The 14,565-nt window shown below is 41.6% G+C and overlaps 1 protein-coding gene across 4 annotated transcripts in view; it reads left to right on the top strand.

Moving 5' to 3' along the window:
• The window catches only part of EPHA3 (EPH receptor A3), a 713,608-nt gene that overhangs the window by 599,808 nt on the left and 99,235 nt on the right, over window positions 1-14,565 (top strand). For all 4 annotated transcript variants that reach the window (XM_043538478.1, XM_037907108.2, XM_007057545.3 and 1 more), the window contains 2 exons: window positions 9,911-10,066; window positions 10,659-10,994. In XM_043538478.1, coding sequence (XP_043394413.1) covers window positions 9,911-10,066; window positions 10,659-10,994 — 492 coding nt within the window. The remainder of the gene's footprint in view (window positions 1-9,910; window positions 10,067-10,658; window positions 10,995-14,565) is intronic.

The raw sequence follows: 14,565 nt of genomic DNA, 5'->3' as shown, positions 1-14,565 counted from the left end.
GAATGTTTGGTGTCAGATTTTTCCGTGACTCTTTTGAGGTGCTCTTGATAGATCACGTTAGTCACACAGTGATGAAATGTGTTTTTCACTGACTGGCTAAATCTATCCCAGGAGGATGGGCACGCGCCATTTTGACTTCTCTTCTCAGAGAGAGAAAATAGCTGAGAGACTGTTTTAATGAACAGCCTACATGTTCCACGGAGCTTGAGCTACGTTTCCCTGTGTTCGCACTCAGCGGCGGGTGTCCTCACACCAGTGAGGTTAATAGTGACTCACAGGCAAGACCTGCTCTAAAAGCTCTGCCACACACATGGGAGGCTGCAGAAAGGCTGATTCACAACACCTTCTTATCTCACTCACTTGGAGTCCTTATGGTGTGTACACGTACCGCACACTTATACAAAAGGTTTTTTTTTAAAACACGTATTCTGTGAAGCTGTTAAGATTGCGTCATTCGTTTGCCTTCTGGGAATTGTAGGGTCTGTCCGCACTAGGAGGTAGGGGTGTGTTTATTCAGCTCGCACAGACATACTCGCACTAGCTCTCAGTGAGCTAGTGTGTTAAAAATGGTAGCGTAGCCAGGATAGCACGAGCAGTAGAGAGTGGAGGCAGAGGCTAGCTGGGCTGCATACGTACACACCCATGGGATTCAGGCAGATTAGTACTTGGGGGAGGAGGGCGCTAGTCCATGATGCCATTTGCTGCTGCCCATGTGGCATAGCTACAGTACTGTTGTTAGCACATTAGCTCAATGAAAGCTAGCACGAGTATGTGTATATGAGAATCACACCTGTACCTCCTAAAGTAGCTGTACCCTATAATTTACTTTTTTTTAAATGAAACTCTTGACTTTTATTGATTGCCAAAAAAGAATCTAGAACTCCCAAATGTGTGTATGTATGTGTGATTAGTTCTGCCCATTCAAGTCCACAGTGATTATTTTCAATGTCACTTGGACTGGGAAGTCGCGTTTTGTGTTCCACTAGCAGAGAGTGAGAGATTCTAAGATTGACACGCTCACAGTTTGACCTACTGTGTAGCACACAGGCCCTGATTCAGGAAAGCATCCCTATTCAGGAAGAGCCTTGAAGCAAGTAAGTTCCACTGAAGTCAGTGACATCGAAATGTGTGCTTAAGTGCATTCTTGAATAGGAATGGAATTAAGCACATGCCTAACTGTTTTTCTGAATCAGTTTTGTAGTTTGTCATTGTCCTCCTCCTACTGAAACATTTATATATTTTTGAAAACAGTGGCTGCAAGTGGGTTGAAATGTAACCACCCTTACGGTGTGAGGCATTTGTATGTGTGCCTGCAAACAAAATAACTTTTTCCAGTCGAGCTAAGTTTTAAACCTACCATCTTTGACAGTGTGCCTTTTAACTATGTTGCTACTTGCAATCATTGTTATAATGTACTTCATAAAAAAAAGATACAGAAGCCTGCAAAGGATAATGGGAAGCTATTACAGACTACAGTTGAAAAGTACAGGGTTATTCCCTCAGGAGAAAGCTATCTCTTATGTACATATAATTAATATGTCTGCCAGTAACAGTTATTAAACAAAGGGTAGGAATTGTTTCTGTTGAATAACTTGACCTGGGAGTAAAGCCAATTTAAAAGGCATCTGATTAAAATATGTTAAGGTCACAGATCACTGTAAAATATGAAGTGGGAAGTAAATGGCAGAGGTTTACTCATGGGTAAGATTAAATGCTATGGCATATGTTTTCTGCACTAACAGCGGCTTTCAAATGTAAAATATGAAAAGTGCTCATTCTAAAGGTTATTTTTCTAGAGGCATTGCAATGTCGCACTGCACTGAATCCTTGCACTATCGATAGTGATGAAGTTCACCCTTCAGCAACTAAGATTCTGTCATTCCTACTGTAAATTCCCTGACTTCTGTATAACCAGCTCATCCATAAAAAAAAGTGTGCTGTGGTTGGAAAGTTGCCTTACCAAGTTCCTGACCAAAAAAAGGTTTTAATTTGTTACAGAATTTGAAGAAAATTGGTTTTGACACCATGAAGCACCTCATCTTGCATTATTACGCGAAGGCCTGGTCTATACTTGAAACATAGGTCGACATAGCTATGGTGCTCAGGGGTGAGCACCGTAACAGAAGAACCCCTTCCATTACTGTAGGCTGTGTCTACAAAATGGCATCACAGCAGCACAGGTACAGTGCCATAGCTATGCCACTGTAGCACCCATACACAAGGAATGCAGGATCGGGCCCACCTTTAACCTCCTCTAAAAAATAAAAATAAGAAGCATCCCCAGATTCGTATTTCCTGAAAAAAGGAAAAAGATACTAAAGTGATGAGTCTGTAGAAAGCCTATAGGACCAGCCTGCTTTGTCATAAACTGAAATTCTACAAGCTATTTGCACCACATGTTGAAAAAAATCCATTATAAAATTGGAAAGTAAATAAAAAAGGGAAATAATTAGGAAACAGGATCTAATATTTTGAAGGGTTCCAAAATCTGTATTTACACAATGCTGTAAGGACTGTGCTATACCTCCCGTTACATGGGGAAGTGAACTCACGGAACTTTCTCAACCTCAGTTCAGCCAGACATACTATGGTTTCCAGGCTGGGGTGCTCAAGGAAAGAGAGTAGGGTTAATATTGGTGCATAGGTCATTGCTTCATTGCAGAGATACTCTTTGACCTGATCAGATTCCTCACTACAGTGGAATTGGAGTCACCTAGGCAAAAAGCGTTTTGTGGTTTCACTGTCCAGTACAGCAGCTGATGATTTCTCTAGATCTTTGGGTTCCTTGGCTGTCACTACAACCAATGGAATATTCACTTTGACTCCACTCATAAGGCTGGGCATGCTCCAGATCTGGTGTTAGTCACTGAAGCATACAGATTTTTTTTTTAAGGTTGACTATGTCGCTCCCTCTGCTGGGTTTTGGATTTGAGATTTTCTCTCTGTGGAGAATTTTCTCTTTACTTTGCAGGCAAAATTGATTGGATTCAGATTGACCCATCTAATACTGGGGAAACAGAACAATCTGCTTGTGTTTGTGTCTCCCTCTGAAGTTACGGAGGTGCTGGAACAGCTTTGTGCTATAATTTGTGAGCTGGACTCTTGACCTTTCTGGCTGTGGAAGGCCAGCAATGAAGTAATAGGTCCATTGTTGGTTGAGATATGAAAGCTTCCTTAAGGGGCTAGTAGGAGGAGGGTGCCCAGTGGCTTTTAAAGAAGCCATTGTGAGGCCCATGCTCCAGAAACAAACTCTAGATACAAACACTGTGGCTGGCTAACTATCTGCTAGTAGCCAGTCTCTGATTTTTGGAGAAGGTTATTGGCAGGGTAACTCTGATAATTTCCTGTGTCCTTAGGTTTCCTGACCCCAGTCAATAAGGTTAGAGGTCTGGGTAAGGGACAGAAATTGCACGAGCTGTGTTAGTTGATTATTTCCTCTTCGCAATGGACAAAGATAAATATCTGTAGTGATTCTTTTAGATCTGTCACATGGGCAGCAGGTAGCATAGGCCAGGGAAAGCTGTCCCTCCCCAAACACCCTGGTGTGGCCAGACCCACACTCCGCTCCCAGACCACCACCTGCCTGCTTCTAGTTCCCTTCCCATTCTTCCATGGTGGAGAGGCTGGGACAGGCAGGCTGGAACCAGGGCTCACAAGGCTGGGGGCGCTGGGGCCATGCTGCACCATCAGCCTGGTGCTGGGGTTGGGGGCGCTGGGACTATGCCGCCTGCCCAGCACTGTGGTAGGGAGCACTCTGGCCACCTCCAGGGCTGCGGCTGGGGGTGCTTTGGCCGTGCCGCACGCCTGGCACGCTGGGGTGGGGGGTGCTCCCACCACACTGCCCGCTCAGTGCTCTGTGAAGTGTAATTATAGGCCAGGAAATCTACATTATAATGCACTATTTTCGGCTGTGAGGCATGCCACAGTAGAATGGGAGAAAAACCCAGCCATTTTCACCATTCTGTCAATATAGTGCGTGACCTGCAGCAGGAATGCATAGCAGGATGACTAAAGCCAGGATCTGTACGTTCACTTTGAATTTCCTGCTCCTTGTTCAAGCCAGAGCCTTTGCATTGTTTTAATATTTTGCCTCTGTATTTCCCAAGTGACTGTAATTGCGTGACATCACCAGTGTGAAATGCACAGTGCTGAGATCATCTTCATTTATACTTGATATCTGATTTAATCTCTTCTTTATCAAAAGACAGAAATAACAGAGAAGGGGGAGGAAATGCCTAACATAATTAAAATAAAATGTATGTGGGCACGTTATGAGATTAATCACATACTGGTGTGTTGTGCCATTCATGATCACATCCTGAGAACTGTGTCGCATCTCATTTTTTGTGCGATTTCCTTTCCGATGGCAAACGTGGTGCCCTCGCCAGCATTGTGTCATCTATGGAGCGTGAGATTAATATACATATTGTGCAAGAGAGCTGCACAGATGATTTTCGAAGGATCAGAAGAACATTCCAAAAGTTTAAGATTTACCGCTGAGTTAAGGTGAAATGCTCTCTAGCCTTCGCTCCACAGCAAGCTGCAGGTCTGGAGTAAGAACCTCCACTGCTGCTAGTTTCTGCTGATGAAAGCTGGAGTGGTTTGAAAGGCTTCCATAACACAATCTGCTCTGGGGGTGGGAGTGCATTAGCATTCTCTTTGTGGAGGAAGGAGATTGAAATATATTCCAGAGCTACTGACACCTGTCTTGTTAAAGCATGTGGGGGGCAGGTGGAGGGGAATGTTGTTAAGGTATCTATGAGCCGTACCAGTTTATGATTGAATCCCCTTATTTTCTAAACATTGAGTTTTAATTCCATAGAGGCATTGTGCCCTCAGGCTTTTTTATTGAGCTCTAGAGGAACAAATAAAGGAAACACTTGATCACTCTATAAATGCTGCCCATTGCACGTAGTGTTTAATGACTGCATATATCCACTTCCAATGCATTGAAATACTTCAGCCTTGCCTCAAAGCATTTTACCTCTATTCAGAGTGCAAAGAATGAAGTTCCTGTAGGATTGTGGAGTGCAGCTCATTTTGCATAGAAACAGTTGCTTTGACCTTGTATAGGCAAATGGGCCCTGTCAGGCCTGGAATAGCAAGGCCTGGAAATCATCTGTTTAGTCAGTGCTGGTTCAGGTCATTAGCTCGTGTTTATGGCTGGGAATTGGTGATATTGCTCTGTGTATAAGGGGCTGAAGGGCTGAATACTAAAAGGCCCTTATTTACCAACAGCTTTATATTTTAATTTAAAATTAATTCAGATTGAAATGATCCATTTAACCCTTAATTAGGATCCTGTGTTCCTCTGAAAGTCAAACACATAAGTCAAACTGAGGCAAAATTCACTTTGCAGTTGAAGACTGTCTCATTTCTTTTAGCAGTAACTATCATGGATTGCTAAATACATCCGTTTTACTTTCACTAAGTTAACTTTCCCCATTCTCTGTCAGACCCAACAGTTATGGCTTAAGGAACTCAATTGCTATCTAGTAATATGACAGGACTTTAGTCCTGAAAATACTCTTGTTTGATGGGAGTATATGAGGAGTAAAGTCAGTGGCTTTACACTGAGATAAAAGAGATCAGAGTCTCGTTTGAGGAATTTTTAAATAATGTTTTAGTGTATTGTCAAAGGGGCCTAAGGGAGTTAGATGCTCCGCTACCATTGTACTTCAGTGGGTGTTGGCCACCTAATTTTCTGGGTTCCTTCTGATAATCTCAGCGTATAGTTACCACATACTTAATCATTTACAAAACTTGCTTTACTCAGTTACAATGTGTTCAGACCTTTTTCTCCCTAACCCAATGCATTTACTTCCTCTTGCATTAGTTTCTACTTCAGAGCTTCCAAGTTGATACGGTATAGTTATTATTACCTGTGGAGCATGGGAAAAATTCATGTTACTGTGAAGGGATGGCACATTTCCTTCCTCACTGTTACAGTCTTGCAGTGGGGCTGAGGTGGGCTGCAGTGTTTCCATATGCTTCAGAGGAGTCTTCCATTATGGGCTAATGGTGATGGAGTCCTTCTGGGATCCATACAAGGAAGACCTAATTCCAACCTCTGCTGCCGCTGTACATGCTGCACCTCCTGCTGCCTCCCTTTGCAAGCAAGGAAGCAGGACCTGGCAGGAAAGAGAGGAAAGCCAGCTGAGAAAGTAGATGGAAGTGCATGTGTAATGCTGATAGACCCCGGTCGTCAGCAGGCAGGATTGAACTGGGGACCTCTGGCGCTTAGTACATGAGCCTCTACTGCATGAGCTAAAAGCCAGCTGGCTGTTAGCTAAGGGTGTAGAGCAGACTCATTTAACTCTCTCTCTCTAAGTGGTCTCGGTGCCACTAGATGAGACACAACACCACACCCAGAAGGTCTGTGGGTTCACATGGAACCAGGGACTGGCTAGGCCTTGACCCAGTCACTTTCCCCAGTGGTTAGAAACACTCCATTTTCTCAGGCACAGCATCCATTTAATCCAGGACACTGGCCCAATCCCACAGCGTTGGCCAATCTCCCTTTTTTACCCCCGGTAAAGCTTTAGCTAATGGGGGTTTAAGCAACCAAAGAGAAGGATAACGTACTTCTTACCTCTAATTTAAAGTGAATGTGGAAGTGGAGAGAGAGGCAATGAGGAGCAAACATTAACTGTAGAAGGATATTTTAAATAAATGCAAATGCTGCTCACAGCTGGGTCTCTGTTGAAACTAAAAAATACTGTATTGTGAAGATGAATGTGCCATTGTGTTTATTTTCTACCTGCCTGAAACCATGCAGTGCTGTTCATCCCAAAGAGCCAAACTCTGCTCCCTCAACCAAAGAAATCCAATCCTACTTACATCAGAAAAGTAATCTCTCTTGAAATGAGGGATTTCACTTTCTCTCTTGTATGTCAAAAATAACTGATAAAAAATGTACAAAAAATGGTGTGATCCCCCTTAGTCCCACCCTCTTTCCAGGTTTTAATTTTTAGTATAATTGCATTTCTTCTCCTTCGGGTTGTAGAGCACTGAATTATCTGAAATTGGTCTGACAGACAAGGACAGAAAGTGCAAGACAGCCTGAGGGGAAGAAACGAATCGGAATCCTCCCACCAGGGCATTCTGGGACAGCAGGGTTCTAACCAGCTCATTTCCCTTCTGGCTGCCGACTTCATAGTATGATAGCAGAGCACCACAGAAAGCATGAAGACAATGAAGTTCCTTCCCCTGAAGAAAAGAAAAAAGCCTAATCTAGGCTTATTAAGATGCTCCCTGCATTATCCTGCTTCTTTTTTTCTCTTTTTTTCTTAAATGAGGTCTATGGGCCTTCCCCAGAGGGGTCAAAAGGGAGAAACATTGTGACAAAGCAGCTCTACTCCTCATTCTCCTCCATCCCTCTCCATTCCAACTGAACAATATACTTATCTCTCCCACAAGTTTATGTACCAATGACAAATGAACAATGGTTTAGATATGACGGTGGTAGGTGCTTTGGAAATGTCTGTAATAAAAATTCTCATATTGTAACTTCTACCCCCAGCAGTTGCTTGTAATCACATTATTGATGATACCAGTGTTGTAAATAAAATAATTTTAAAAAGCAATTGTTATGTCTTATGGAAGGGATGACATCATGATATGGACTTCTGTTTTAGGTTATTAACCCTTGTATCACTGCAAGGGAAGACCTTGCAGCTTTATTTTAAAAGAATATATAATTTTATTTATATATGGTTGTCCAATCCAAGTAAATGATTTTATGTGAAACCATTTTAACTAGAGTTACATTTGAAGAAAGAGTTTTTGATGGACATGCACTGTACATACATCCATTCAAACATAGTGTGAGTTCATAGTTTGAAGTAATTACCCTAACTATCACATCTAAAGTCTGCACTGATATCAGGTCTTCATTGATTTGAATTTCTTCTTAGCGCTCAGCTGATGCTGTTGTATGCCAAGAAATAGGATAATGTAGTGGCAGTCTGGTCACAGGAGTTAAAATACAGTGACTCACTGTGGCTCTGATATTTTTGTCCATTCAGCTTTATTGGGAGGGGACTGAGGATTGACTCCTGTTTACAAACAAACAAAACAAAACCTCAGACCCCACATACCTCCAAAATCTTAACCAGAGGTGGCACAAGAAGCCATGGCCCTAGGGAGGAAATCATGTAAGTTTATGCAGATACAGTTATTGGTACTAGGCCATGTGAATTTTGCCTGCAAGGTCATTCTTGCCAGATTTGTTTTCATTAACGGCCTGGTGGCCTCCACATCATAGATTAAACACGGGATCATTTCATAAGGCTAACAGGAAAGATCTTTCAAATCTGGGGTCTCTTTCTGGAACATGGTAATGGCTAAGATATGGCAGCTGCATCCAGTCAGGCTTTATGTGTAAGGTTCGTAGAGAGCTAAAGGGTGGCTGAAATGGGGAGGACTTCTTGTGGAACGTGTCATATTTCTCAAACTGTGTTCAGTGTTGTCTGGTTCTTTTCTTATTAACATGCTTTTCCCCACCCATAATAAAGTAAGCAGGCCTGCAAGGGTGGGGCCCACTACAAAGACTTAGGGACTGGGACTTGAACTGAGCTGACCCCATGGTGATAACTGGGCATGGCAAAGGGGCCTGAACCCAGCTATGGACACACCCCCAAGAGACACTTTTACAGGGTGGGAAGGAGCTCTGGCCCCGGAAAGAAAAAGTATCCTCTTTGTGTTGAAAATAATGCTTTTGAATATCTTTCTTTTGTCACATATGCCATTTAGAAGATACTGGGGAGTTTCCCATAAAGTCTGTGCATTGGACAGTATTAGTGCAGACCATTATAGGAAAAAATAAATGGTAAAGCTAACATGTTCAAAGACATTAACTTTGCTATGTTATCTGTTAGTGCTGCTATTATTGCATACCACCGTTTAATGGATGTATGTCTATGTAGAATGGCAGAATTTCAGCAAGACAGCAGTATTTGCTAAACCTCATTTGGAGACAGGTGCATTTCTTAAATAGAGATGTACATGTTTCTGTTATAGATGAGCAGGAGAGTTTGGTGCTTATCTGTGGATTTTTATTCTGGGATAATAGCGAGGTCATCTTGACAAAGAGAAATCAACAGCATTATTTTGCTGGTTGGGGATTTTGTAAAAGGTTCTTGTGTACTTAATTGTTCACATCTCTGTGACGTTTTTTTAAAAAAGGCCTTTTTCCTTCTGAGGCGAGTATGGCACTGAATCAATCTCAAATGCAACAAGAGGGAAATTGGGGGCGTGTGTAAATGTTAATGAAACAACACCTAGAGTTTGTCAGATGCAGTTCATACAGGCTCTGGCACCTCTTCTAGAGGACTGTGTTTTAATGCAAAAGTCATCCTTGTAGTACACTTGGTGAGAGTTCCTGATCTTTACTCGGTACCCGAGCCAGTTCATCAAGCCTGGCTTAGTCTTTCAGAAATGAAAATGTTCTGTCACCGTGAGGGTTATTTTCTGGTTTTGGCCTGCTTAGTCATGCTCAGTGGAACAAACATAGGTTACAGTTGTGCTGCTTCCATAAGCAAACCTTGGCAAGAGAGTGACGGTAAGCCTCTTTGCATGACAGGGCCAGTTTTCTAAATTAATCAGGATGCGGTGGGAGTAAAGCTTTGATAATGAAAAGTAGAAACTGCTTCCTCCTGTTGTGGAGTACAGTGTTATGTGAGACACACAAAATGAGAGATAAAGCTAAGTTTTTGCATAAAGAACTCCTATGTAGCAAGAGGGCTATTGCCATCAGCTCCCTCATTGTAAGAAAGTACATATTTTATGGATGATAAACACATAGAAAAATGCAATGTATGTATGAACAGATGCCAAAATAATGATAAAGGCAGAATGTTACAATGAGCCAGGCACCCATGAAATTTAAAATTATTTCATTGTTTTGCAGCATGCCGACCTGGGTTCTACAAGGCCTTTGCTGGTAATGTGAAGTGTGCCAAATGCCCACCTCACAGCTCTACCTACGAAGATGGTTCTGTGAACTGCAGGTGTGAGAAGAATTACTTTCGATCTGAGAGAGACCCTCCATCCATGGCTTGCACCAGTGAGTAGTATCATGATGGCTTGGGGCTGTGATTGTCTTTTGTCCTCTGCCCCATTTAAGTTCTTTAGCTGTGTACAAAGATTCTTCTCCAGATTTGTCTCAGCACCTTGTTTCTCAAATACAGAGTAAATTCAATTTCCAAACAAAATCCCCTCATCTCTCTTGTTTCGGGTCCTGTTTTATATTAGACAGGCTATCAGAGCTTATAGGAATGGATTTATATATCTCTATTTTCAATTCCTCTCTGCTGTTATGTGTCAAATTGAATAGGAAAAAGGGAGTGAGATGTTTAAAACTAATACCAGTGTTTTCAGAACAGTGTATCAAATGGGTATTGTAGTTAGCAGTAAATTGTTTTCTATGTTTCTGCAAAAGCATCTTCCAACTTGAGTCATGTCTTGAAGATAGTTAACAATCCTCAATTGTGTGAGTCTGTAATCCAGGGGAACATCTCAGGAGGACCATGAGGCGAAGAATAAAGACAATAAGGTTATTTGCTGTGGTCGGTTCCATATTTGTGTGTCCTGTTGCTCTTGTGGAAAAGCACCAGATAACCAAAAGGGAGATTAATAGGATATTTTTACCTTTGTAGGACCTCCATCTGCACCAAGAAACGTTATCTCTAATATCAATGAAACATCGGTTATCCTAGACTGGAGCTGGCCCCTTGATGCAGGAGGCCGGAAAGATGTCACCTTCAACATCATTTGCAAAAAATGTGGGGGGAACATCAAGTTGTGTGAACCGTGTAGCGCCAACGTGCACTTCTTACCCCGTCAGATTGGACTCACCAACACCACAGTGACCGTAGTAGACCTCCTGGCACACACCAACTACACATTTGAGATTGATGCAGTCAATGGGGTGTCCGACTTGAGTACGTTCTCAAGGCAATTTGCCGCAGTCAGCATCACAACTAATCAGGCTGGTGAGTGTGATTGTATTGGTCTCCCTCTCTAGTATTTAAAATACCAAGGACTGGGTAGTCCCATCACCCTTTCCTATTTCACATGTGCTATGAATGTTGACACACTGATGTAACGGTTGGCTTCAGTGAAGTTGTTCCTGATTACACCAGTGAAAATGGAAGCTGTCAAAGGGTCTTCCAGCCTCTAGTCAGTAGTCTCTAATGACACCCTAGCTGGAATGTGTTTTATTAATAAAACCAGATTTTAATAAAATACTAATTTCAATAATCTCCAACGTAAATTACTGTAGTAATCATAGTGATAAATTTTGATTAAATAGAAATGAAAAATGCTTTGATGTTAGGCACATAAAAAGCTAAGTTTTAAATTGTAGGGATTTAAAACACTGTACTTTTCTTTTTCCTTAGCACATTTCATTTTTCTTCCAAGTCCAGACTACTGCCCGCATTACAGGGATGTGAATATGAATCCTTAATTAGGCCCTGATCCTGTATTTGCTAGTGCACAGATGGACTGCTGGGCTTCCTTGGAGCCCTATTACAATCACTGAGGTTCTGCATGAACACAGAAGTCTGCCTGCAGAGGTCACAATATAGGATCAACGCTTCATTCATTTCTACTATTTGCTTCTCATTTTTCAAAATTTCATTTATGTGACAGATCTGAGGGAGCTGTGTAGCTTCCGTTAGTGGTCCCAAAATTGGGGTAATATTTGCTGATAAAGGGAAGACTATATTCCCCCTAGCTCTTTGTAGTTCTATTTTGGGCAATAAATCATCAGGAAGTTTCTGGCAGAAAGCATGTATGTTTGTGGAATGTCTGCTCTCCAGTGTTGTCTTACAAAAATAGCCTTCATTTTTCTTATTTCCTAAAATGTCCAATCATTTGTTGGGGTGGGTCTTCCATTCCCATATTCAAGGAGAGCCCCTTTTCTTCTATTTCGTTGTTGTTGTTGTTGCTGTATATTGGAGATTCTTCTCTTTCATCCTGTGCTCCACGGCACTAGTTAAAAATCAGCTGGAGAATGTTCTTGTTCACAGTTCCTGGGAATGTACTCTCCAGGACCAGTGACAGGGCTTTCTCAGTAGAGGACTCCAGCTTTTGGAACTTGCTTCCTTTGGTAGTCCACCAAGACCCAAAGTTGGCAGCCTTTATGGCATGATGCAAGATCCATTGGGTTGCTTTTGCCTGTGTTTTGTCAGACGTGATTCCCAACATGTGGCAGCAGTGATTTGTTGTGTGCAATGCAATATGTTGTGACGTTTCTTAAGCAATTTGTTCATTTGGGGGAAAAGCCAAGAGTTTCTCTGACTCTACATAAGTGCCAGAAATTACTACTGTATTGATTTTGCCATCCCCTGCTCGTGTGGAGTGCCTTAATATACAAGTATTCACACAAAAACGAATGGGACTATGTGAGTAAAAGTTGGCAGAATTAGGCCTTAAATAGATATCTAAATCATCTTTCTTCTAGCAGGAATTGCAGTCATGAGAGCAAGATTTCTCTAGCATTCCCTTCCTGACCAAATACCAAAAATGACAATGAGTTATGATACTTTGTGTAACTGCAGTTTCCTTTGGTTCAGAAACCATAGTTGTTTTCGTTTAAGTAACACATAAATGAGAGGAATAATCACACTTGAGCAGTCAGGTAAAAGCAAGTCTGCAGGGGCCCAAGGACAAAAAAATGAATGGCTTATCTAATAACTAAGTATTAATTTGTGGCTTTGCCAGGAGAAAGGGACATAACATTGTTCAGCTGCCAATGGAGCCAGACCAGAAGGCTCGTTGTGCCTCTGAGTCACAGTCTGGCTTCTACCTTGCTGCAACGGGGAAAAATGCTGTGCTGAGTCTATGCCCAGGGTAGCATACATTTCCCCGCGTACCAGCAGTTCTGCTAACCGGTGCCTTTGCTCTGCTCTTTCCTCACCCATTCATAGCCACTGTGCAGGGAGAATTTAAGGGCACTTCAAAGGCTACAGTTCTCCCTGTGCTTCTATTCACAGTATGCGTGCCCTGAACAGAGGCACATGGGGCTGCCTTGACCCATTACTCCCCTGCATGGCCATGCAGTCTGTGCCAAAATATGGCCCTTAGTATAAAGGAGATAGGTATGACTTCAAGATCACTCTCAAATTTGGGTATACCATATATTTTACCAGCTTCACAAATAGCTAGGCACTATCCCTAGAATATGGCTTTAAAAAGCCCTTATGATTAAGTAACTACATTTTTATTTCATTTTATTTTTAGTCTCCTTACTTTACTTAGATTTATAAAAATCAGGGCTGTTGATTAATCGCAGTTAACTCACATAATTAACTCAAAAAAAATCATGATAAAAAAAATCGCAATTAATCGCAGTTTTAATCGCACTGTTAGAATACCAATTGAAATTTATTAACTATTTTTGGATGTTTTTCTACATTTTCAAATATATTGATTTTAATTACAACACACAACACAAAGTGTACACTACTCACTTTATATTATTATTTTTATTACACATAATTGCACTGTAAAAATGGTAAAAGAAATAGTATTTTTCAGTTCATCTCATACAAGTACTGTAGTGCAATCTCTTTATCATGAAAATGCAACTTACAAATGGAGGGTTTTTTTGTTATATAACTGCACTCAAAAACAAAACAGTACAGAACTTTAGAGCCTACAAGTCCACTCAGTCCTCTTCCTTGTTCAGCCGATCACTAAGACAAACAAGTTTGTTTACATTTTGGGGTGATAATGCTGCCCACTTCTCATTTACAATGTCACTAGAAAGTGAGAACAGGTATTTGCGTGGGACCTTTGTAGCTGGCATTACAAGGTATTTACGTGCCAGATGTTCTAAACATTCATATGCCCCTTCATGCTTCAGCCACCATTGCAGAAGACATGCTTCCATGCTGATGACACTCATTAAAATATTAACGTGTTAATTAAATTTGTGACTGAACTTCTTGGGGGGAGAATTGTATGTCTCTGGCTCTGTTTTACCTGCATTCTGCCATATATATTTCATGTTATAGTAGTCTCGGATGATGACTCAGTACACGTTGTTCATTTTAAGAACACATTTGCTGCAGATTTGACAGAACACAAAGAAGGTACCAATGTGAAATTTCTAAAGAGAGATACAGCGCCCGGTAAACTAAGATTTAAGAATCTGAAGTACCTTCCAAAATCGGAGGGGGATGAGGTGTGGAGCATACTTTCAGAAGTATTAAAAGAGCAACACTCTGATGCAGAAACTACATAATCTGAATCACCAAAATAGAAAATCAGCCTTCTGCTGGTGGCATCTGACTCAGATGATGAAAATGAACATGCGTCGTTCGACTCTGCTCTCAATTGTTATCGAGCAGAACCTGTCATCAGCATGGACACATGTCCTCTGAAATGGTGGATGAAGCATGAAGGGACGTATGAATCTTTAGCACATCTGGCATGTAAATATCTTGTGACGCCAGCTGCAACATTGCCATGCGAACACCTATTCTCACTGTCAGGTGACATTATGAACAAGAAGCGGGCAGCATGATCTCCTGCAAATGTAAACAAACTTATTTG

This window comes from Chelonia mydas, chromosome 1 (assembly GCF_015237465.2).
Source record: "Chelonia mydas isolate rCheMyd1 chromosome 1, rCheMyd1.pri.v2, whole genome shotgun sequence".
In the NCBI taxonomy this organism is placed as follows: Eukaryota; Metazoa; Chordata; order Testudines; family Cheloniidae; genus Chelonia; species Chelonia mydas.
Note: the sequence above shows the minus strand (reverse complement) of the source record. Positions and strands in the feature narration are given on the sequence as shown.